Source organism: Scleropages formosus, chromosome 4, assembly GCF_900964775.1.
Source record: "Scleropages formosus chromosome 4, fSclFor1.1, whole genome shotgun sequence".
Classification (NCBI taxonomy): domain Eukaryota; kingdom Metazoa; phylum Chordata; class Actinopteri; order Osteoglossiformes; family Osteoglossidae; genus Scleropages; species Scleropages formosus.
In genome coordinates, this window is record NC_041809.1 from 27,109,512 (window position 1) to 27,134,474 (window position 24,963).

At 41.2% G+C, this 24,963-nt stretch overlaps 1 protein-coding gene across 13 annotated transcripts in view; it reads left to right on the forward strand.

The window, feature by feature from the left end:
* Nucleotides 1–24,963, forward strand: part of LOC108921271 (elastin-like) — a 39,777-nt gene that overhangs the window by 5,165 nt on the left and 9,649 nt on the right. For 3 of the 13 annotated variants that reach the window (XM_029251085.1, XM_029251080.1, XM_029251086.1), the window contains exons 2-30: nt 6,331–6,482; nt 8,401–8,475; nt 9,614–9,763; nt 9,876–9,902; nt 10,258–10,419; nt 10,562–10,588; nt 10,670–10,849; nt 10,988–11,005; nt 11,096–11,275; nt 11,503–11,649; nt 11,813–11,839; nt 11,924–12,244; nt 12,384–12,410; nt 12,492–12,686; nt 14,097–14,162; nt 14,284–14,349; nt 14,568–14,615; nt 14,731–14,790; nt 15,439–15,483; nt 15,995–16,066; nt 16,780–17,064; nt 17,315–17,593; nt 17,898–18,089; nt 18,340–18,690; nt 18,938–19,174; nt 19,453–19,518; nt 20,050–20,082; nt 20,218–20,388; nt 22,650–22,682. In XM_029251085.1, coding sequence (XP_029106918.1) covers nt 6,407–6,482; nt 8,401–8,475; nt 9,614–9,763; nt 9,876–9,902; nt 10,258–10,419; nt 10,562–10,588; nt 10,670–10,849; nt 10,988–11,005; nt 11,096–11,275; nt 11,503–11,649; nt 11,813–11,839; nt 11,924–12,244; nt 12,384–12,410; nt 12,492–12,686; nt 14,097–14,162; nt 14,284–14,349; nt 14,568–14,615; nt 14,731–14,790; nt 15,439–15,483; nt 15,995–16,066; nt 16,780–17,064; nt 17,315–17,593; nt 17,898–18,089; nt 18,340–18,690; nt 18,938–19,174; nt 19,453–19,518; nt 20,050–20,082; nt 20,218–20,388; nt 22,650–22,682 — 3,616 coding nt within the window. In that variant the 5' untranslated portion in view covers nt 6,331–6,406. Of the gene's footprint in view, nt 1–6,330; nt 6,483–8,400; nt 8,476–9,613; nt 9,764–9,875; nt 9,903–10,257; nt 10,420–10,561; nt 10,589–10,669; nt 10,850–10,987; nt 11,006–11,095; nt 11,276–11,502; nt 11,650–11,812; nt 11,840–11,923; nt 12,245–12,383; nt 12,411–12,491; nt 12,687–14,096; nt 14,163–14,283; nt 14,350–14,567; nt 14,616–14,730; nt 14,791–15,438; nt 15,484–15,994; nt 16,067–16,779; nt 17,065–17,314; nt 17,594–17,840; nt 17,858–17,897; nt 18,090–18,339; nt 18,691–18,937; nt 19,175–19,452; nt 19,519–20,049; nt 20,083–20,217; nt 20,389–22,649; nt 22,683–24,963 lie in introns of those variants that run through there. The other 10 variants (XM_018730668.2, XM_029251088.1, XM_029251081.1 and 7 more) reach the window with 10 other exon arrangements.

Below are 24,963 nucleotides of genomic sequence, written 5' to 3' on the forward strand. Positions count from 1 at the left end.
GCCAAACCATAAGGCACATGGCTTAGCTCACAGCTGAAAGTACAGGCTTTCATACCAAACTGCTCAACTGCTACAAATTCAGACACACATTAGTAAAACTGAAGCCCTGCAAAAGATCACAGAACTGTACCCAGCACCTGCCTAAATGTCAGTAATATTTAATGCACTGTCAGACAGCATCTGGATCACTACCATAGAAAAGAAGTAACTCCTAGCTGTCTCCTTTATTATGTTCCAGCTGAATGACTAGCTTTTTGCTGATTACTATTTAAGTATGTACTTTATATTGCCAATCTATTGAAAACACAACTGGTGTTTTTATCAGTTGCCCAGACGAAGTTTAATCAGTTTGTTGCTAAAAACATCTTCCTGGTTGTAAGGGGGTACCTTTAACTGGTAAGGTTCTAGTTCAACAAACTGTTGACCATTTCACTTAGTAGTTTCAGAATCGGAATCCAATTTATTTGGCCAAGTTTGCACACACATACAAGGAATTTGGCTTCAGTTCCCAATGACTCATAGTGTAGAGTAGACAAAGAAGAAAACTCAACAAACATATACACACACACATATAAACATACATACATACATACGACAAATGCAACAAATCTCCCTTCCTACCGTTCTGTTCAGCTTGATGCTGCTCTTTGTTCTGTCTTATGGCAGTCACAGTGCTATACAACAGGTGACTAAAAGTTGGACTGAATCATCATTTATGTTATGTGGTCTTTGCCTGATTAGAAATGAGCCATAGAATGATGAGTCATCAAAGATACAAACTATGATCCAAGAGAGGGAATTTTTAAAACTTCCAGAAACACTTGGATGCCATTAATTTTGACTGATGACACAGTACAATTCTCTATGACATGACAAAATTGAGCCTTCAGCCAAGTTTGACTGAAATTGATGAATATGTCAAATGAATTACCATACAGTAGAAATCTCTCTTTTCAGTCACTCTCAGCTTTATATTGATTTATGAGCTCAGTGAGGCCAATTTTAAATACAGAATATTTTGCCTTGAAGTCCAACCATAATAATTCTTAGATTGGGTAGAAGTATTTGGTTTTTGTCATTATCATGCCGTCTTGTGGTTTAATATACTTCCAATATGACGTAGACCTCAGCCAACCTGACTGGATTTTGTACAATCAGCAAAGTCCTTTTTTAGCAATCTATAGATATCAGATTAAATTGTGGACAAGTAGACTTTACCTTGTGAAAAATTCCAATGTGTTTCTGAATAGCCAGAACAAAATCTGCTCTAGTCTTATGACAAGAGTAGAGAAAGCACCATCAGCTACATTTTGAAGCATTTTCTATTGAGGAAAGTGGGCAGAACTGTAACTTACTCATACGTTCAACAGTCAGGTGATGATACTTACGAAATAAAAAATATAAGTAATCGTTTAAGTGCTGGGAAACAATTTAAGCCCGTAGGCCTTGCAGACACACTGGAGCATGACTGTGGTGTTTCAGCCTATAAATCTCTTGTGTGTAATCAAGCAGGTCAGATTCAAGCCAGCTCTCATACATGCAGATTGCTGATTCAACCACAGTCCCTCCTCATGGTTCTGGGAGGCTGTCTTTTTGCAGAGTGAGCCACCCTTACTTGGTCGTATGAAGCAAGACAATGCACCCAATTATCAACTGACCTTGCGTTCAGTTTTTTTCACCTTCTGTATTTTGTCTCTGTTTGATTCTGAAGTTTAGCAGACAGGCTAATACAGAAAAGCAAATATTAGATATGCATAAGCTTAGATGTAGAAAATACGCACTATTGGACTAAGTGACTTGGACCACATGTCTATAACTGCATCTCTCTGTCTGTTAGAGAAATGCACTTTTATAAGTCTGATTTGTATGTTGCTTTAGTCAAGTCAAGTTAAGTGGGTTTTTATTGTCATTCCTGTAGATAGCTTGTATACAGTGGAATGAAATGCCGTTTCTCCGGGACCATGGTGCAACACAGAACAGTACGCAAGACTACATAAAGTGCAAATACACAAGTGTGAGAAGAGTGTAGGACAATAAATATACAGAACAGAACAGTAGATACACAGGACAATAAATTCACAGGACATGTCAATGTCATGTCATTGAAATGTCTATTTTTTTGGATTAATGTAGTAGTACTGTTACTCATTTTCTACAATCACCTATGTAAAGAATAGAATAAAGACCTGTTAAATAATAATAAATAAAGAATAAAGAATGTTTGTACCACATACAAACATTCATGCTCATGTCAGCTGAGAAAAGGATTCTTATGCCCTTGGACAATGATAGTGACAAGGTGGCAGAGACCAGTGACCTACTGAGGGGACTGCTCATGTTTTAATGCGCAGATCTTTAATCAAGATCTTCTTCAGAGATAGCCTGAGTTAAAGTGTGAAGTAAGACACCACATGCAATTTCTGGTTATTAACTTCAGCATTTAAAGTGGTTTATAGTAAGATGATTTTTTATTACTGTCAGTTTGCTGATTTTTATTAACTACTGTTTAATTTGCCACATGGAATAGCCTGTTTGGTTTCATGACAGCTACATTAGTTATAGTATTTCACTGTTTAGTACTACTAAGTGCTGGTCTACAGCATCTGAGTACCAGGTTTAAAGTGAGTTTCACTCCAGCTCTGTCATCAGTTCACCTGAAACGCATATCTTTGAACTTTGGAAGAATTCCAGATCTCTTAGAGGAAACCCGCACAGGGAGAACACGTAAACTGTACATATATTGAGCTGTGTTCAAACCTGTGCCTAAACAGCCCAGGTATTGTGAGGTGGCAGCAATACCTGCGGCATCACTGTTACCATATACATAACGTCCATTTATTTACATCATACCATTCACCCCAAACTAATGTAAGGATGTGAACACCAATGTTGCTTATACCTACCCACAGCTGCTCCAGTTAAAATAATAAGCTGGATAAATGGGTCACATATTCCAGGGTCCTTAGGATTAAAGTGTCAGCTACACTATAATAAAATAGGAGCCTGTAGAGGTCACATACCTGGTCACTCAGTTCTCACCTCTCCTTCAGAGTCATGGAAAACATCCTGTTCATTGATGAGGAAAGTCGAGTGTATTTTCATATTCTACTTTAGATCAAAATCTGTATAGCCATGTTCCTTCTCAGAATGCTAACATTTTAACCTGTCAGCTGCTTGCACCACAGAAACAATGTCTATCATTGCATAACTATGCAGCTTCATCAGTAAAATGCAAACATACCCACCCATTGCCCACAGACTGGGCAATAAAAATAGACCGTTGAGCCAAGTTATGGCATTACAAGTAGTGGCTGAGACCCCTGATTAATATACAGTGCCTTGCAAAAGTTTTCAATCCCTTAACCTAGCCTCCCCATGGTTTCTCTGACTAGAAGATGTGTCCATTATTTTAATGGTCCACAAACACACACCTGTTTTAAGGCAACTGTGTCTTCATTACCTGACCTGGGTGTGTCCCCTCCCCCGCCAGCCTTACGCCCTGTGTTGCCAGGTTAGGCTCCGGTTCCCCGCCACCCCGTATGGGACAAGCGGTTCAGAAAATGTGTGTGTGTGTGGACCATTAAAATAATGGACACATCTTCTAGTCAGAGAAGCCATGGGGAGGCTAGGTTAAGGGATTGAAAACTTTTGCAAGGCACTGTATATTAATCAGGGGTCTCAGCCACTACTTGTAATGCCATAATTTGGCTCAACGGTCTTTCATTCATTTGTATTTCAGCTGAGATGTACACCGCTTTGGACAAAAGCGTCTGCTAAATGAATAAATGTAAATGTAATGTGTGTAATCTTACACCTTTCACAGGATTAATTACTTAATAAAGTAATTAATGTCAAGTTTCAGTGTTCTGAAATAAAGCATTACAGATAACAGCATTTCAGTATACCTTTAATAATTTAGTAAAATGAGAGAATGAGTCAATGGTTTGAATACATTTTCAAAGCAGTAGTAGTTAATTGATTAGTTAGTTGAATAGTTGATTCAGATGGCTCTTAGTACCAAGCACTGGAATGATGAGATTTGATTATAGTGTCAATAAAAAGAATAAATGGCTTTGTATTCTTAATTTTTGTAATAAGTAACACTTTCTGAAATTTTTAGTAATTTAGTACATTGTCACACAGGCTGACTGGAGACAGGAGGTATGTGGATAGACCCAATTGTGGGTCGGTTTTATTCTTTCAGCAAGGCTCCTTGGACAGGACAAACTCAAAGGTCAGGGACAGGCGAAGGTCTTCCAGGCACAGACGTCACAATACCGGCAAGACGAAACTCAGTGGTCGAGAAAACAGGCAAGGGTCAAGAACTAGGGAACAAGGCACGATGCGAAGGACAAGGAGAAGATGCTGATACTGCAAATCCGCAGAAGGACGTTTGCGAGAATCCTCATCGGTATGTGGTCTCGGAGTTCCCTTTATACCGGGACTCATCCATTAGCCGCAGGTGTTGCTGCTCTGCTTGTTCCCAGTTGCGTGACATATATATTTGGACATTCAATGCTTGCAGTCAGTAAAGAAGTACATGCAACATTGGATTGTAGCCACATTTATCTTGTTACATGAAACACGTTATATACCATACACTGCATCCATCCTCAACCACGCTCACGGCACACAAACACCAGTCACCTTGTCCAGGCTGACAGACTTGTAGAGTAGCAATTCTTAGAGAAGTTAGCAGACCATAGCTGGAAGTATGCTCAGAAGCCACTGCAACTGTGTGGCTAGTAGTACAAAGCATATCACCACAAGAGTGTAATTAGACCTTTAGTTAAATTAGGGCAGCAAATAACTGATGTGGACCTACTGTAAGTCGTGTATGCTGCGTTTCAGATAGGCACAAAAAATCATGTTAGGTATCTAGTTCAGAGGTGAGTTTATATCAGGGCTGGAGTGGCACTCACTTTCAGCCCAGGAGTTGGATACAGCGGACCAGCCATTTGTAGTACTGAGCATTAGTGGAACACTTTAACTAATGTAGCTTTCATGCTGCCATACACCATACAAACAGGCTATTAGAGCAAATTAAATGGTAATGCATAAAAAATGAACACTCATGAAAAATCAGCTCATTATACACCATTTTAATTTGTAAAGATAATAACCTGGAATTACACGTGGAATCTTTCCTCACACTTTAGCTCACACTGTTTCTCAGGAAGAGCTTGACAAAGACTGTCCCACAGTAAAATATAATCAGTCCCCTCAGTAGGTCACTGGTGTTTGCCATCTTATTTGTCACCTCATCATTGCGAAAGGAAGAAAGCATTTCTACTGACATGAGCATGAATGTTTTGATGTGCTCCTGGGTACAAGGACCTTATTCTGTTTTTTACAGACCTATGTGTAGAAAATGAAAAAACTACCACTGCCACTGAGTTAGCAGTGTAATGAGAAACTATCTACTTCTATGTCCTGAACCTCCCAGTGGTCACTCCAACACTGGTTTATATTATGGGTTAGCAAGCAGGCCAAAAAAAAATTTGTAGCGCTGTTGGTGTCAAAGCAGAAATCTGTATAATCCTGAAATTTATAATTGCAATGTGTTTTTAAAGAATTTTCCCAGGTCTCATATTTGTGCTCCTGATTTATTCTCCTATATAGAAAATAGCAGAGGTCACATGTAAAAGATTTATCGTAAGGGCTGTGCCAAAGAACACCACCTCAAACCTTACAAGATTAATATTTTTGTGCAGGCCTTCAAACAGATTGTGTTATGTCTGCAAATAGATAAAACAGATTAACCGTGTTTATGTTTCAGTCAGTGCAGCAGTTCATTGAGCACAATATAAACTCCGTCTGTTCAAAACTAGTAATCAGTCAGGGAATTAATTTAACTTGTATTCTGGAAGTTGTAGGTGATCTAGTCCTACAAGCAGTCTGGAATACATGTTACAGTACTGATGTCTCCTGGCATACACAAGCAAGCATTACCTGCAGTAATCACCTTGCCAGTGAAATGTCCATGTTCTTTTCTTACAAATAAAATACACTCTTTCTCTGAATGCATCCAGTCATCTGCCAAAAACTTTGTTGGTTGGGGGGGAGGGATGTGTGGCTCTGTCTGCCTGTCTAAGATGGAAGTGGGTATGAATTTGAGGTTAGTGGCTAGTAGGAGGGGGCCTTAATCTCACTCCCCCCCTCCCAGTGTGGCAAGTTTTGCACTGTTGGCAGGAGTTACAGAATAAAAACAGAAACACCAGATACTGTACAGTTAAAAAAAAAAAAATGAAATGATCCCTTGACCTAATAGCCTTCACGCTCTCTTAATTACGTCATGCCCAGTGTTGTGTTGTTTTTTTCTCTTTCCAGGAAGCCTTGTGTGAGTGGTAATCGGCTAGAGGATATAACCAGCCCTCAGGGAGGTTGTTCTGGTAGTCTGGAGGAGATGGCGTACAGGATGGCAGTACTGCTGCTGAGCGGATTCCTCCTGCTCTCCCTCTGCAGACCTACGCTTCAGAAAGGTAGGAAAATTGGGTGCTTGTTTCATGAGAGTGCCTGTGTCCCAGTGTGTATGCATGTGTTTGTCCAGACGTGTTCTTTGTTGAACTCTCTCTACAGTACTCATTGATTCCCGGACTAGAGATGCTCCTGGGATTATTCTTGATACTCACTAGGTAGTGGTTTTGAAGTTGTGAAAGCAAATTCCTGCACAAAGCTACATGATTTCACTACTTTTTGATGTCAGAAGTGATCCATGCACACCAGGATATCTAGAATATTTAATCCGAATTTCCTATACAGCCAAAATTATGAATGCATACTCGGGAAATAAATGGCAATTTAATTTCCATTTTAGTTTTTAAAATTTCATTTGAGGTATGACTATGAAATGCTTTTATTGTAAATAACAAATTATTCAAAACACTGATTTTGTTTCTGTTCAGTTTTGTTAGTGTATTTTTTTATTATTAAACTATCTAGAAAAAGCAGTAAGAACTAAGAATCCATCTGTTTCTAAAGTCCTGCATTGGTCACATTTGTTTCTTAGCATTCCTAGTAAGTGCCTCCTAAATTTTCTACAATTATTTGGTGTTTGGCTTTTATACTAGAGCCCAAATAAATTTTACTGTATAATGGTATTTTTCCATCAGACTCATCCCCAGACTGCTGGAATTACAGCTAACATAAAACAATACCGTACTGCCCAGTAAAAGGAAAACACATCATATGCCATCAGCGTAAACTGAATGGCATCTGGCTAACTGAAGAAATTCAGTTTTTGTGTAAGTTTCTCTTTCTCCACAAGTTGAAGCTTTACAGCAATGCAAAATTACTGTTGCAGGATATCATGTATCTCTCCAGGAATAAGTCATGAGTAGGAGTGATAATAAAAATCTTTTATCAGATAACTCTGGAGGATGAAATGAAGCAGTGAATGGAGTAATGAAGATTACTGGATAATGAAAAAACTTAAGTAAAGCGCATGATACAATAAGGGAAAAGACTAAGTAAAACACAGGATAGTGCAGCGCAAAATGAATGCTAAATGAATAAATGTAAATGCAGGACAGAAGATATAATGCAGCAAAGGATGAGATAAAGGAGAAGATGGGGTAAAGCACATGACAAGGAAGGGGTAAAGGAGAGGACTGTAGAGGACAGGATGGGACAAAGGAGAATGTCCCTTGGCCTCTGTAACTCAGATACTGAGGTTCAAACTGAGATTTGCCTGTTACTTGAATAGAATGAAACTCGTAATGTGAAGCTGCAGAGGTATCCTGTCTCTGAAGTCTGTCCATGCAACACACGTGTTTTTCATTTGGGCTGAATTTAGGCTCACAAAATACGGAATCAGACCTGACTCCACTGTTCCCAGATTCTACTCAAGTGACATAAACCTATAATCTTGTAAATGTCACACATCAATATTCCACAGGCCAGCTCTCAAGTATTAAGTACTGTGTTTTTTCAGGAACATAACAATAAATCAGATATTGCCAGGACCTGAAAACATAAGCAACAGTACTTAGAGGACTTAAACAAAAGCTTGTCTGAATACTGAGGGAGCTTGTCTTCCTGTTACACCTATGGATTTTTTCATTCTCTGTTGGCAGTTGCATCCAATGACACTGCCAAACCAGTGTGCCAAAATCACCACCTGGGAGCAAACTGGGGTTTCAGTCAGAAATTCCATACAAGGGAAAAAATTAACAAATGTTCTGTACGAAACCCGCTGATGTTTCCCTCAAGCATTTAAAATTCTAGGGAAACCATGTGGATTCTAATTAAACATGTCTATTTTTTATTTTTGAAAAATGTCAGTACACTAAGAATATTTAGCTGTATGTCTGTATTTTGCAGCATTCAGTGGCATAATTTTTCAAGGTGCCCCAATGATACTTGCTTAATATTTCAGAGACAATTTTCCTTATGCTTTAGGAGTGTACTTCTCTACAAGAACTGGAGTTGGAACTGAGGAAAGACCAGGAGTTGCAGTTGGGACCAGAATAGAAGGTAAACTGTGTTCCTGTCCAGCGTTCCCTTTTGCAGTCATCGCCAACTCCCTGTGCCCTGGCAAGGGTTAAATGATGCAGTTGAATACAAATACAGCTTGAATATAATTAATAAAATTATGCAGAAATTCCATCAAAATAAAATTCTAAGACAAGTGCATTATATGTATTCAGCTGAATTTGGGTATAATCAGATGAAACTAGCTATTTACTGAAGTCCTATTCACGAACGGTTTGGAAAGTCATAACAGTAAGTCATATAAATACTGTAATTTTTGTTTAAAATAATTATAAAATACTGTTGTAAAAGTGGGAATGTACTGACCTTTAGATTCACATTTAAGGAACACAAAAGAGACAGTGGTCCTTCTGGGGAATAGAAGTGATGTTCTTTCTTCTCTTGTAAATGGATTTGGGGTTGGACCTAGAAAACCTGGTGGATTAGGAGCAAATATGGTGCTACCTGCTGGCATAGGGTCTGGTAGTATTGGTGGAACAAGTCATTTGAGCTGGAAACATTTAGCTCTGACAAGAAAAACAGAGAGTGACTTCAAAATAACCAACCAATCAATATCTACAACTGCTTGTCCCGAGCGGGGTTGCGGCAAGCCTGAGCCGACCCGGCAACACGGCACAAGGCTGAAGGGAGAGGGGACACACCCTGGAGGTGATGCCAGTCGAACCCCAGACCTGTCACACTGCTACACCCCCCACTTCAAAATAACTTGTTTTAATGTTCTGTGTTGATTGTTTTCCAACAAGAGCAGGTATTAATTCTACCAAGACAGATTGATATGTGACTCATAAAGCCTGTGACAGATTGATCAGTGTTATGTTTCCCTGGAAGTCCAGGTACTGGTAGACTGGTACCTGGAGGAGCAGGAGCTGCTAGAGTAGCAACGGGAAGCGCAGGATTTGCTGTAGGAACTAGCAGACTGGGGGCAGGTGGGCGCACTCGTTCTTAGCAATTTTCAGGCTGTTTTTATAAAGAACAAACCTCAAACATCAATAAGATATATTTTTAAAGGAGCTTGTGGCACACTTGCAAAGACAGGTGAGCTAGTCTTCAAACTGTGCCTTCAAATGTTCATTCCAGAGACACTGTAACAGAGACTGAAGGGTGCTTTGTTTTTCTGTAGGTGGATATGACCTAAGAGGGGCTGGAATTGGTGGAGTAGCTCCTGGTAGAGAAGGAACTGGTGGACTAGGACTTACTGGAGTTGGACCTGGTATTCTGGTACCTGGTGGAGTTGGACCAAGGGGTGTAGGAGTTGGTGGACTTGAATCGGGTAAAGGAGCTTGTTGTCAAATAGCACACTTTCAATTATTTTTATTTTTTTTATAGTGTTTAAGAATTTGCAGTAGCAACAAATAATGGTGTGTTCTTGTTTTTTCATAAAGGAGTGGCTGTTCAACCTGGCAAGACAGGTGAGATGACATTTAGATCCTGCCTTCAACTGTCCATCCTAATGACAATGTAACAGAGACTATGATATATTTAGATAATATGTTCTTATTATGGGGCTGCGGTGGCACGGTGGGTTGGACCACAGTCCTGCTTTCTGGTGGGTCTGGGGTTCGAGTCCCGCTTGGGGTGCCTTGCGACGGACTGGCATCCCGTCCTGGGTGTGTCCCCTCCCCCTCTGGCCTTATGCCCTGTGTTGCCAGGTTAGGCTCTGGTTCCCTGTGACCCCGTATGGGACAAGCAGTTCAGACAATGTGTGTGTGTGTGTGTGTGTGTGTGTGTGTGTGTGTGTGTGTGTGTGTTCTTATTATCCTGTAGGTGGCTATAGCCCAGGACTCATTGGAGTTGGTGGACTAGGTCTTGGTGGAGTTGGAGCTGGTGGACTGGGACCTGGTGTAGTCAGTCCTGGTGGAGTTGGACCTGGGAGTATAGCAGTTGGTGAACAGAGACCAGGTGGTTTCGGAGTTGGACTTGGAACAGGTAGAAGAGCTTGTTGTTGTCAAATATCCATTGCAGCACTTTTAATCACTGTTTGTTATTTAGAGTGTTTATCTTTCTCATGATATTTAGAAAGAATTTGCATTAGCCACAACTAATGGTGTGTGTGTTTTTTTTTATAAAGGAGCTGGTGTTAAACCTGCCAAGACAGGTGAGCTGATTTTTAGACCCTGATTTCAATTGTCCTTTCCACTAATGCAACAGGGACTTATGTGTTCTTTTTATCCTGCAGGTGGCTATGGCCCAGGACTCATTGGCACTGGTGGAGTGGTACCTGGGGGAGTTGGAGCTGGTGGACTAGGTCTTGGTGGAGTGGGACCTGGTGCAGTTGCTCCTAGTGGATTTGTCACTGGGGGAGTAGGAGTTGGTGGACTGAGACCAGATGTTTTTGGAGTTGGTGGACTTGGAACAGGTAGAGGAGCTTGTTGTCAAACAGCCGTTGCAGCACTTAGGAATTACTTTTGTTATTTATAACATTTATTTGTCCCATGATATTTGGGAAGAATTTGCATTAGCCATAACTAATGGTTTCTTTTTTTTTTTTATAAAGGAGCTGGAGTTAAACCTGGTAAGACAGGCGAGATGACATTTAGATCCTGCTTTCACTGTTCATTCCAACGGCAATGTAACAGAGATTGATGTGTTTATTATTCTGCAGGTTTCTATGGCCCAGGACTCATTGGAACTGGTGGAGTGCTACCTGGAGGAGCTGGACCTGGTGGACTGTTACCCGGTGGAGTTGGACCTGGGGGAGTCGGTCGTGGTGGAGTTGGACCTGAAGGTGTCAGAGTTGGTGGACTGATACCTGACGGTTTGGGAGCTGGAGGACTTGGAACAGGTAGAGGAGGTTGTTGTCAAATAGCCTTTGCAGCACTTTGACTTCAGTGTTCACCTGTCTCATGATATTCAGAAAGAATTTGTATTAACTACAAAACAAAACTTTGTGTTTTTTTAATGGAGCTGGTGTTAAACCTACGAAAAGAGATGAGCTAATTTTTAGACCCTGTCTTCAACTGTTCTTTCCAGTAATGTAACAGAGACTGATGTGTTCTTATTATCTTGCAGGTGGCTATGGCCCAGGACTCATTGGAGCTGGTGGAGTGGTACCTGGGGGAGTTGGAGCTGGTGGACTAGGTCTTGGTGGAGTTGGACCTGTTGCAGTTGCTCCTGGAGTTGTCCCTGGGCGTATAGGAGTTGTTGGACTAAGACCAGGTAGTTTTGGAGTTGGTGGACTTGGAGCAGGCATGTTGTTTTCAAACAGCCGCAACAGCACTTAGGAATTACTTTTGTTATTTATAGCATTTATCTGTTTCATGATATTTGGAAGGAATTTGCATTAGCCACAACTAATGATGTGGTTTTTTTTTTTATAAAGGAGCTGGAGTTAAACCTATTAAGACAGGTGAGATGACATTTAGATCCTGCGTTCAACTGTCGATTCCAACGACAATGTAACAGAGATTGATGTGTTCTTATTATTCTGCAGGTGGCTATGGCCCAGGACTCATTGGAGCTGGTGGAGTGGTACCTGGAGGAGCTGGAGCTGTTGAACTGGGACCTGGTGCAGTTGGACCTAGTGGACTGGTACCTGGTGCAGTTGGACCTGGTGGACTGTTACCTGGTGCAGTTGGACCTGGTGGACTGTTACCTGGAGGAGCTGGAGCTGGTGGACTGGGACCTGTTGCTGTCGGACCTGGTGGACTGGTACCTGGAGCAGTTGGAGCTGGTGGACTGGTACCTGGAGGAGTTGGACCTGGAGGTGTCACAGTTGGTGGACTCAGACCTGGTAGTTTGATACTTGGAACAGGTAGAGGAGCTTGTTGTTGTCAAACAGCCATTGCAGCACTTTGAATTATCTTTGTTATTTATATTGTTTGTCTGTCTCATGATATTTAGAAAGAATTTGCATTAGCCACAACTAATGGTGTGTTTCATTTTTTATAAAGGAGCTGGAGTTAAACCTGCCAAGAGAGGTAAGCTCATTTTTAGGCCTTGTCTTCAACTGTCCTTTCCAATAGTGTAAAAAAGACTGATGTGTTCTTATTATCCTGCAGATGGCTATGTCCCAGGATTCATTGGCGCTGGTGGAATGGTGCCTGGGGGAGTTGGACCTGGTGGACTAGGAGCTGGTGCTCTTGGACCAGGTGGACTGGTACCTGGTGGAATGGGAGCTGGCAGTTTAGTACCTGGTGGAGTAGGAGCTGTTCAAACTGGACTTGGTGGTTTGGGAATCGGAGGCCTCGGAGCAGGTGGAGTATTTCCATGTTGTTTTTAATGGCAGCTAATATGAGATGAAAAACAGTATAGTACTGTTTAATCTAAATCAGAAGACAGAAAAACTCTGAGCTCTGAACTGAAACTGTTACGATTTAGTCATTAATTTAGTTTTTACTGTGATAATATGCACTTATGTATTTTTTCAAAATAAAAACAATTCAGTTTTCTACAATATGCAGCTGATCAACAGCAACGTTCCTTATAATCTGTGCCCGTATGCATGCACACACAGTTCATTAACCGAGAGTACACAGTAACTTGCATCAATTTTGAATCATTTGTTACAAAATTTTTCAAAATATACAGTCAGAGTAAACTGAGTGGTGGCTTATCAGGGCAGTAGATATTGTGTCTCTATCTTGTTCTTCCAGCTGATGCCATTTTTGTAGTCTTATAATTTATTTCTTATTAGATTGTTTAACTTTTTCATTCACAGCTCAAATGTTTCAGCAATGGCTAAAAATCTTCCACAACAGTTTATTGTGCACACTGCCCGTATAGAAAAGAGAGGGAACACTAATCAGCAGTTTATGTATTTTTGCTGCATGTACAAGCTGTCAAAGCAGTTCACGTAATGTGAGTAATAATACTTGTTATTTTATTGGTTGGGCTTAACATCGAAGCTTTCAGACAGGGTTATTTAGAATTATTTAATCCCTAAAATCAGTTTCACTAAGAATTTTATTTCAAAGTTTTTGCCTGTCAGTAATCTAATCTAGTCTGGTCAACTTTTTATTTGCCCATCTGAAAAGATACTTCATTATCAGTTATCATTTTTGCTTTGGACCTTAAGAAGTTAATGTAAAATTAATTAGAGGGAGCAGCAGTTAGTATAGGGGTTAGAGCTTTTGCCTTGCAATGGGAGGGAGCCTGGTTCAAATCCCACTTACTACTATAATTTAAAAAAAAAAACTTACCCTTAATTGCTCTAGTAAAAAATTACCCATAAATGGGTAAATATTTGTAAGTAGTACATCATTATTGTAAGTTACTTTGGAGAAGTAAGTTAATATTTTCAGTTTGCTCTGGTTCATGCTATTGTTTTCTAATGCACTAGGCTTTATTCCCTCTCTCATGTGAGTATATGATGAGAGTTATGTCAGCCTTGGAGGCCAAGGTGCTGAACCTTTGGAAGCAATATGTATTTTATACACTCATTATTCATTATTTACCTGAAAATAGAACAGCATACCTGCTGTATGGTGCAGCTGGAGTTGGATCTGGTTAGCATTTATCCCACATGACCTTGTCTTTGTTCCTCTTTATATCTGTCTTGTTGAAAGGAACTGTTATTCCCAACATTCCCTGCTATAACTGTCATGAACAGATTTTTTTTGTGACTTTATTGTGCTTGTTTTTTCTTCTGCCACTACCTGGAACAGGAGGGACTCTGCCAGGAGGAGGTCGAGGAGCTGATGGAGGAATAGTTGGAGCTGGTGGAATTGGTAGTAAGATTCATGACACAACAGATAATCACTGTAGCGCAAACAGTGTTACTTGCCAGATACAATTTGTACGGTAAGACATCAACACTCAGAGATAAACTCTCCTCACTGCTTTCTCTCCCAGTTCCTGTTATACCTCAGATTAGCCTGTCAGGAGAGAGCACCAGAAGAAAAGCCTCAGAACTTCCAGGTAAACAGGCAGAACATGTAGAAACTGTTGTACCATAGACTTGATGATACAAGTAATTAGCAAAATTTTCAACAGCACCCTGAAAAAAGAATAATATGTGTCCAAAAGAAGAGACAAATTGGAGATATTTTTGGATGATTGTGATGGAGAGGGGCTAGGGAGGTTAGAGTTATTAATGTGACAGAATTGTTGTTCTACACTAACATGGATCTGTGCAGGTGTAGGGGTACTTGGACGCTACCATTGGGGACAAGTACCTCTGCAAGGTGAGTCTCTTAACTTCCATCCCCTATATAAAAAGGTTGGTGTAGACGGTGTACATTAAATGGAGATAAATCTTTAATGTTATGAAGTTAGTACCGCATTTCCATTGGTCTTTAGGGTTTGGTGGTCGGGGGTTTCTGCCAGGTATAGTGACCGGAACAGGACTTCAGCGGCAAGGTAAGCTTTTGTAGCACATCTGCTGTGATTTCTCAGTGTTTGCTTATTCATTATAGTCTGCTTCAGACTATAAGGAGTTGCATTATCCTATTCAGATGATTGAATATTGTGGTTCAAATGGACCTTAAACTTGCAATTCCTTCCCACTAATAAAGACCAGGTCTCAGGCTCCCTGGTTTTCCTGTAACAGCTCTTTAGTAATAGCTTATATTGTAGTGATGAGGACAATGGTTACGATGTTCATGAGAATGATGACTGATTACAGTAATATACGTATGCACATTTTAATACATGTATTAATATTAGTATATTGAAATGGAGCATAAGCACACACACACACACACACACACACACACACACACACATTTTCAGGACCGCTCGTCCCATATGGGGTCGTAGGGAACCAGAGCCTACCTGGTAACACAGGGCGTAGGGCCAGAGGGGGAAGGGGACACACCCAGGACGGGACGCCAGTCCGCCACAAGGCACCCCAAGCGGGACTCGAACCCCGGACCCACCGGAGAGCAGGACTGTGGTCCAACCCACTGCGCCACCACACCCCCTTGGGTGGAGCATAAGCAACTAGTTAAAATTTGAATTTTTTGAATGTACTGTGCAAATTGATTTCACATTCACTTCTTCCTCTAGTGGCGGGATTTGGGCAGCTGGGGCCAGGAAGCTATGGAACCAATGGTAAGCAATTCTGTATACCAAAAAGTGACCTGAACTACAGGTTTGATTTTCCCAAATAGCATGAATTTACTTTTTCACATTACGGTTTCATTAAATCAGATCTTCAGCCAAGTCATAAGGGTGCACGTGTGAGAGAGACCTGGGTAAAATAATTTGTACTTTCAGTCAAACACAGTTACACATTCTTTCTCAGAATATTACTTTCAGATTTTTTACATTATATTAAATGAATGCTTGTGAAAATATTTATGTATTTTAGTAATATTTTTAAAGCTAGATTTTCAGCTATTTCTATTTCAGTTTTTTAGTTGTTTCTTGGAATTTAGACATCACAGCTATATTTTAAATTATTAATTACAAAATCTAATTGACAATTGAAAATAAAGAAATGCAAGTAGTTATTAGTATGTCACTCAGGTCAAGTGGGAGGTATGTATAAGTGGAGGTGTGTGTTTGCTTTGAAAAACATGGCAGAGCCCCTCCTGTTCCTAATGTAACCTTTCTTGTACAGGAGGCCGTGATTCATTACACCGTCAGCCCGGAATTTTCCATGGATACCCACTCACATTACCAAAGACCAGAGGTATGAAGATTAATGTCAAACAATGCGTAATCGTGACCAATAGAAATGCACTAGTTTAACTATTGGTATCAAAAGTTATTTGTATGTTTTTTTTTTCCTGATACTTTTCCTTATGGTCCATGATACCATAGCAGTTCCTTTCGTCAAATGTACTATACCACTTTCTGATCAAATACATCTTCCCCTTTTACCTGTTGTAAACAAAGTCTAAATCTAAGCAATTTAATTTTTTCCTTACCGGGTCAAAAGATGTCATACTGTATATATTCAAATGTAAAGTCTCACACACACACACACACACACACACACACACACACAGTGTCTACAGCTGCTTGTCCCGAGTGGGGTTGCAGCGAGCCTGAGTCTAACCCGGCATCACGGGAAGCAAGGCTGAGGGGATACACCCCGGATGGGATGTCAGTCCACTGCGTCCAAATTCTCAAAGCGTCTGCTAAGTGCATGAATGTAAACTTGTCATACTGTTGCTGTGTTGGAAGTTCTTGTAAATTTGTTCTGTTTTCCATCTCTCTTCCTTATGTTCTATAATACCTTAGCAATTCTGTGCTTCAGTCCTCACTACTTGAGACTAATGCTGCTAAATATGGTACTTTTTACTTTTCGCACATGAGAAAACAAATGCATTTATGCAATATTTTTGTAAGATTGACCAGAACTAATGTGCGTGCTCTCTCTTGGGGCATTACCAAGTACAGCTGACATAATTGGTGTTGGTGGCATCCCTGGAGTCGGAGGAGTACCTGGAGTCGGAGGAGTACGTGGAGTCGGAGGTTTACCTGGAGTCGGTGGCCTCCCTGGAGTCGGAGTTGTACCTGGAGTCGGTGGTATCCCCGGAGTCGGAGGCGTACCTGGAGTCGGAGGCATACCTGGAGTCGGTGGTATCCCTGGAGTCGGAGTTGTACCTGGAGTCGGAGGCATACCTGGATTTAGTGGAGTGCCTGGTATAGGATATGGATCTGAGGCTAAAGCCCGTAAATATGGTACGAACCTGCCATACTGTTGCTGTGTTGAAAGTTCTTATAAGTTTTTTCTGTTTTCCATCCCTCTTCCTTATGTTCTGTAATACCTGAGCGATTCTGTACTTTAATCCTCACTACTTGAGACTAATGCTGCTAAATATGGTACTTGTTGCATTTGTCACACAAGAAAACAAATGCATTTATACAAACTTTTTGTAAGACTGACCAGAGCTAGTGGGTGTGTTCTCTCTTGGGGCATTACCAAGTACAGGTGATATAATTGGTGCTGGTGGAGTACTCAGAGTCGGTGGCATCCCTGGAGTTGGCGGCGTGCCTGGAGTCGGAGTCGGCGGCGTGCCTGGAGTCGGAGTCGGCGGCGTGCCTGGAGTCGGAGTCAGAGTCGGAGGCGTGCCTGGAGTCGGAGTCGGAGGCGTGCCTGGAATCGGAGGTGTGCCTGGAGTCAGTGGCCTCCCTGGAGTCGGTGGCGTACCTGGAGTTGGAGGTGTACCTGGTATAGGCTATGGCTCTGGGGCTAAAGCTCTTAAATATGGTTAGTACTTGTCACATTTGCTGTGTTAAGAGTTCTTGTAAGTTATTTGTGTTTTCCATCCCTCTTCCTTATGTTCTATAATACCTTAACAGTTCTGTACTTCAATCCTCAGTACTTGAGGCAGATGCTGCTAAATATGGTACTTTTTTGCTTTTCGCACATGAGAAAACAAATGCATTTATGCAATGTTTTTGTAAGATTGACCGGAACTAATGTGCGTGCTCTCTCGGGGCATTACCAAGTACAGCTGACATAATTGGTGCTGGTGGAGTACCCAGAGTTGGTGGCATCCCTGGAGTTGCAGGTGTACCTGGAGTCAGTGGAGTACCTGGAGTCGGTGGCATCCCTGGAGTCGGAGTTGTACCTGGAGTCAGTGGAGTACCTGGAGTCGGAGGAGTAGCTGGAGTCAGTGGCCTGCCTGGAGTCGGAGGCATACCTGGACTTAGTGGCGTGCCTAGTATAGGATACGGATTTGGGGCTAAAGCACGTAAATATGGTACGAACCTGCCATACTGTTGCTGTGTTGAAAGTTCTTATAAGTTTTTTCTGTTTTTCATCCCTCTTCCTTATGTTCTGTAATACCTGAGCGATTCTGTACTTCAATCCTCATTACTTGAGACTAATGCTGCTAAATATGGTACTTGTTGCATTTGTCACACAAGAAAACAAATGCATTTATACAAACTTTTTGTAAGACTGACCAGAGCTAGTGGTTGTGTTCTCTCTTGGGGCATTACCAAGTACAGGTGATATAATTGGTGCTGGTGGAGTACTCAGAGTCGGTGGCATCCCTGGAGTTGGCGGCGTGCCTGGAGTCGGAGTCGGCGGCGTGCCTGGAGTCGGAGTCGGAGGCGTGCCTGGAGTCGGAGGCGTGCCTGGAGTCGGAGTCGGAGTCGGCGGCGTGCCTGGAGTCGGAGTCGGAGTCGGAGGCGTGCCTGGAGTCGGAGTTGGAGGCGTGCCTGGAGTCGGAGTCGGAGGCGTGCCTGGAGTCGGTGGCCTCCCCGGAGTCGGTGGCGTACCTGGAGCTGGAGGTGTACCCGGAGTTGGAGGTGTACCTGGTATAGGCTATGGTTCTGGGACTAAAGCTCGTAAATATGGTTAGTACTTGTCACATTTGCTGTGTTAAGAGTTCTTGTAAGTTCTTTGTATTTTCCATCCCTCTTCCTTATGTTCTATAATACCTTAACAATTCTGTACTTCAGTCATCAGTACTTGAGGCAGATGCTGCTAAATATGGTACTTTTTTGCTTTTCGCACATGAGAAAACAAATGCATTTATGCAATGTTTTTGTAAGATTGACCGGAACTAATGTGCGTGCTCTCTCGGGGCATTACCAAGTACAGCTGACATAATTGGTGCTGGTGGCATCCCCGGAGTCGGAGGAGTACCTGGAGTCGGAGGAGTACCTGGAGTCGGAGGTGTACCTGGAGTCGGAGGAGTACCTGGAGTCGGTGGCATCCCTGGAGTCGGAGGAGTACCTGGAGTCGGAGGAGTACCTGGAGTCGGAGGTGTACCTGGAGTCGGAGGAGTACCTGGAGTCGGTGGCATCCCTGGAGTCGGAGGAGTACCTGGAGTCGGAGGTATATCTCAAGTTAGTGAAGTACCTGGAGTCGGAGGTGTATCTGGAGCTGCTGGAGTACCTGGAGTCGCTGGCGTACCTGGAGCTAGAAGTGTGCCTGGGATGGGTGGACTACCTGGAGTCGGAGAAATACCTGGTGCAGGATATGGATCTGGGACTAAACCTTTTAAATATGGGAAGATTTTTTAAAATCTTGGATTAACTTTGTGTAATGTCTGTTAAAACTGAACGGAATACTATTATACACAGAGTGGTACATATGTCCATTTGTACTTGCAGGTAGAGTTCCAGGTGGTGGATTTGCAGGGGGCTTAGCAGGAGGACTTCCAGGAGGAATGCTAGGAGGTAACTAAAGCTGTAGTTACACACTTCCCTTTTTAACAGAAATTCAGAGACTATTTTTTTAAATTATTTCAATGCTATGACAAACTTTTCATGAACACCTGCAATAGTGTTTTTTTTTGTTTTTGATTTAAAAATATATAAACAATGTTATGAATTATGTACTGTAGAGGTGTAAAATAGGATTACCCAAGAATCATGTGTCTGCATCCAAATCTCTCCTTCTGTTGATGTCATGCACTTTTTGTATTCTCCATGATGTACGTTGCTTTGGGGAAAAGTGTCTGCTAACTGAACACCTGTAATTGTAAATGTAATATTACATGCAGATTAAGGTTTGCATTTTTTTAATTCAAGCAGGTAGTGCTGGAGGAATTCAAGGAACTGAAATAGCCAGATTGAAGCAGCAGACAGAAGCTGATTGTATTCTGGCTGAGCATTTTTTAGAACTAGTTTTCTTCGGTGTTTATAAATAAACTGAATAAATGGTGTGTAAGAATATTCTGTAGTAATGTGTTAATTTTTGTGTTACAGGCCATCCAGGTGGAGCCAAAGCTTTCAAATATGGTATGCATCTTTGCTTTAAAAAAACATTGTGGTCTTACACATGTAACTGTCATGGAATCCACAGAAGCTGTAATGCATGGAACAGCATAATAAAATACATCTGCGAGATACCTTTTCATAATCCTGTGTTGGCAGCATCCCTTACTGGTCTAGGTAGTGCTGGACTACCTGGAACGTTTGGCATTCCTGCTGGAGTACCAGCAACTGGTACTGGAGTTGGACTCGGAAGAGGACTTGTCCCCGGAGCTGCAGGGGTTCAAGAAGTTGTAGGAATCCCAGGGGTTGCATATGGAGGTCAGCCTATAGGTCAGTAGATTAAATTTTCTAAGTGTCACTGAACCCAGGTCAACGCAATAAAAGAATAATAAGTAGCTTAGTTTTTAAACTTCAGACGAGGTCCTGTTGGTGTATCCCTGAAGATGGGACCTATAATTAAATACACTGGCTATTCGTGTTACAAACATAGGGTTTGCTATTTTTCAAATATGCAACCATTTCATAGTTTTTTTTAATTTTATCATTTATTTTAATTGTGCTTTCTTCACTGTTCTGTTTTCCAAAATTTGTCATGGAGTGAAAGCTACCTACACTATCAAGTCCAGCTGTTAGTTGGTAATAGACTGCTACGAATCTGAACAGGGCTGATAGATTTTGTCAGTCATCAGTAACGATATGACTAACGCTGCACATGTTTATAAGATGAATTGGTCAACAATCGGAATTGAGTGCGTTACATAGACTCTCAGCAATGAATTACCTAGGTTGAGCTGTGCTCGGGGTACCTCTTCCCTCATCCTGTTGTGCCACTTGGTGTTTCTGGTCGCAGTATGGTTTAAATAGTTGAGTTATGAGTTATATGTTTACAATTAATTTCTATATAAATTCAAAGAACCAGGTTTGCATTTCATGTTCCTGTTCCTTTCTTTTATGTCATATCGGACCACTCATCCACTCATGCCTCATATGTTGTACATTAATCGATAGTTGTGAGTAGTTGGCGGTGTAACAGGGAAACATGCTCTTGTACATACGATACGATACAATACGATCCGATACTTTATCATTGCTATATACAATACAATGAAATTCCATATGGCAACACTCAGAACAGCAGCACAAAGAACACTTGATACAAACAACCAAGTATGTGTGTGAGTGACACAGAGAGAGTGTATTTCACTGATGTATAGATGAGTGACCCAGTGTAAACAGTGTATCTAGCAGTGTAAGTCACCTTGGTGAATAAGGTGTGTGGGCTGATAACACTACATAGAGTTCATTGGAAGTCGCTTTGGAGAAAAATGTTTGCTAAGTAAATAAATCTAAATGTAAGTAAATAAGTAAGTAAATAAATAAGAATTAGGATGGAATAAGTAAGAACTGCACTGAAAAGCTTTGGAGTCTTCAGTCCTTAGCAGCCTTGGGAAGGGTGGATGTGGGGGGAGTAATGGAGGTGGCGGCTGGCTTTGTGATCAGCCTCCACTGGTTGGGCAAAGAGGGTGTGATGGAGGCCACAGCTCTGGGAAAGAAGCTGCTCCTCAGTCTGCTAGTGTGGACTTTTATTGTCCTGGACCGTTTGCCAGTTGGCTAAGGGTGAAACAGAAAGCGACCAGGGTGTGCGGTGTCCTAGTTGATACTGCCAGCCTTCTTTCCCAGTCAACTAGCATGGATTGTGTCCAAGCTGGGGATCTCCATCCCAGCAATGCGTTGAGCCGCCTTCCCCACACGATGCAGATATTTCCGCTCGGCAGCTATACAGCTGGCATACCACACAACAACACAGTTACTCAGGATGCTCTCAGTGGCAGTCCTGTAGAAATTTAGCAGGAGTTTCTGTGGTAGGTGGGTTTGGTTCAGCTTCCTGAGGAAGAAGAATCTTTGTTGGGAGTTCTTGACCAGGTGTGAGGTGTTGCAGGTTCATGTTAGCTGTACTGACTAGTATATACTGACTAGTACAAACTAGTATATAGTTTATAAGGCATTTTCATGGTTATTATGAAGTGTACTGATTTATTATACTTTCCTCTGAGGTTTTTAAAGGACATATCCAGAGACTAACCTGAGCGATGTCTCTATTTTATTGATTATGACGTAGGGGTAAAAGTGGCTTTGGAATTATGAACAAACAGAATAAAACTTCAAGTCCCAACCGTATTTGTTAGTTGAAGAGCCAATGTAAAATTCAACATTTTTGGTTACTGGTAGTTTTAAGTCCGATTTTCTTGGCGATTGAACCAACCGTAAAACAGAAATGGTATATCCTGTTGGAATAAGGATGGACACCTATTTATCAAGGAAACCTAAATATGAGCTTAGTGACATGAAAATTTACCTTTGTCATGCAATAACACAGAGCCTACAAAGAGTTTCCACAGAAACTTTCTTCTCATCATTTACAACTGGAAACATATTACACGTAGAAATTCCATTATTTTCCTTAAGTGAAGTTGTTGTGTAAACCAGTTGTAATTCTTTAAAAATGCTCATTATTTTGCCTCAATATATTTTGAAAATGATGTGATATATTTAACTACAAAAGAAACACTATGTTGATTTTTTTTTCTCAGGATATGGAACTGGAGGTAAACTTCCTAAATATGGTATGACAATTTTTAACTGCCAAATTCTATGCTTTTCTATACTTTGCATTTTACAAGTATGGAATCTCAGTTTATTGAAAGATTTATTCACGTCTATTGTTACGTATACAGACACCCCTCGACTTACGCAAATAGGCCATCCTTTAATCCCTTACGTAAGTCTACATTTACGTATGTCGGATTCTCCCCCCCCCCGTTACAGACCTAAGCTTTCTCATTTCCTTTACATTTGTTGCAAACACGGGTATAGAAAAATTACACAATATAATTCTTTAGTAAATGTCAGTGTCACGCAATCAACAGCACCTGAAGACGATCAAGCGCCTGATGACAATTAAAACACTCGGCTTTAAAAGACCTTCCTCGGCTCCTTCACACTTGCGGCATCTCAATGAGACAACCGTCCTCCTTAGCGTTCATCTCCTTCATTCCCAATTCCTATTCTTTGTTACCCGGTTTTTGACCATTTGCCTCATCTCCTGACTATGTCCATGAATCTTCGCTCCCACTCTGTCTGCCGATCGACCGACTCTTTGCCTGTCCCCGACAACGACAACAACAACTCACCTGACCCCTCAGTTTCTGACGAACGATCCTGCACTTGGGTCCAGCCGTTCCCACGTCCTTGGTTCCGCGTGACAGTCAGGCATATTAAATACTGTAATAAGACATAGGCCTAGTCAATTAAATAAATTTTTCCATTTCTATAAAGCATAAATTTAATAAAAAAATTGACTACTGCATACGGTACGCGTAGGTGCGTGCTTATCTTATATCTAACAGTATGCTGGCACACAAGAGGGTGCTGTTGTTGCATAATTTATAATTTTTCCATCTGTTATTGCACCTTGATGTTTTTTCGTTATTTTTGTTGTTTTCATGTCAGCTCATCCTTTCACATGCTCCTTTATACATGCAGCATCCTTCGCTATCGAATTCACAGTCAATACAGCTAAATTTGGTTCCCATGCTATAGACAATCTTTGTCCACCTTCATACTTCCTTATTATGTTTAATTTCCTCTCCAAATCACTTGCTGTACACTTGCAAGACAGTTCTTCTTTTTCTTCAAGCGCACATTTACCACCAGCCATTGTAAATAAAGAAAAGGGTAGAAAATATGCGAAAAAAGCACTGCACTAACAAGAGGAGATGTTTTCACAGCTCAAAACATGCGGGAACTGGGAAGATGCAGCTTCCTGCCTTGTCTGGTTATACCGACTTGCACATAACGTATTTCAGATGTTTTACATACAATAAAAGTGCTATCCGTAAATAAAGCGTATGCCGGGAATTTTTTTTACGTAAATCCAGATTCATGTAAGTAGAGGGGTGTCTGCATATGATAGCACACACAATGTACATGTAGTGTACATTACCGTTACATCACATATTTAGCTCTGTTGACACATAAAATATAAGGTTTCGGTGGAATTCCAAGGGGCACTGGAGGACTGTCAGATGCACGTGGAGTAGTACCAGGGCCTGGAGGAGACAGAGGGTTAGGTGGCTTGGGAGGTAGTGGAATGGCTGGAGCAGGAGCCATTCCGGGAGGATTACCAGGAGGAGTGGCGGGTGTGTATCTGGTGGTGATCTGATAGTGATTTTCTGTTCAGCACAATGTCACAGACACAGATTAAATACAGACATACATTTATTTACTTTAGCATGACATTTTTTTTCAAGATATGTAGATCTCATATGTAAATCTCATAAATATGGCAAGAACATTTGTACAGCTGTTCTTTTCAGATATCAACAAAGTCAACATGATTCTTAGGCTACTAGATAGAAACGTCCGCACTATGTTATTACATTAAGTAATTGTGTACATCTATTTACTAGTCTCGGGCAATTCTGAAGGAATAGTAGGTGGTTGTTTTGCTCCACTTAACATTTATTTATTTGTTTAGCTGATGGTTTGTCCAAAGGGAAACTGTTAAACCACCTGCAATTATTTGCCCATTTATAAAGCTGGGCTGTTTTTACTGGCGTAATTGAACATAAGCACCTTGCTGAAGGGTACTACAGAAGGAGGTTGGGTTTGAATACGCAACCTGATTCCAAAGGCGGATTCTTTAAGTGTTATGGCACCTGCTGTTCTCCAACTCGAGTAATGCCGTGAGATTTTGCTCTAGTGTTTGCAATACTCCTGTGAAGTACCCTGGTTTTCCTCTTTATACTGAATGCAGAACAGAAATCTTTCCACTGCTTTGAATGTTATTTTTAATGTTTTCGTTATAATCTCAATATTAGCCAATAGAGCACACAGACAATCCCA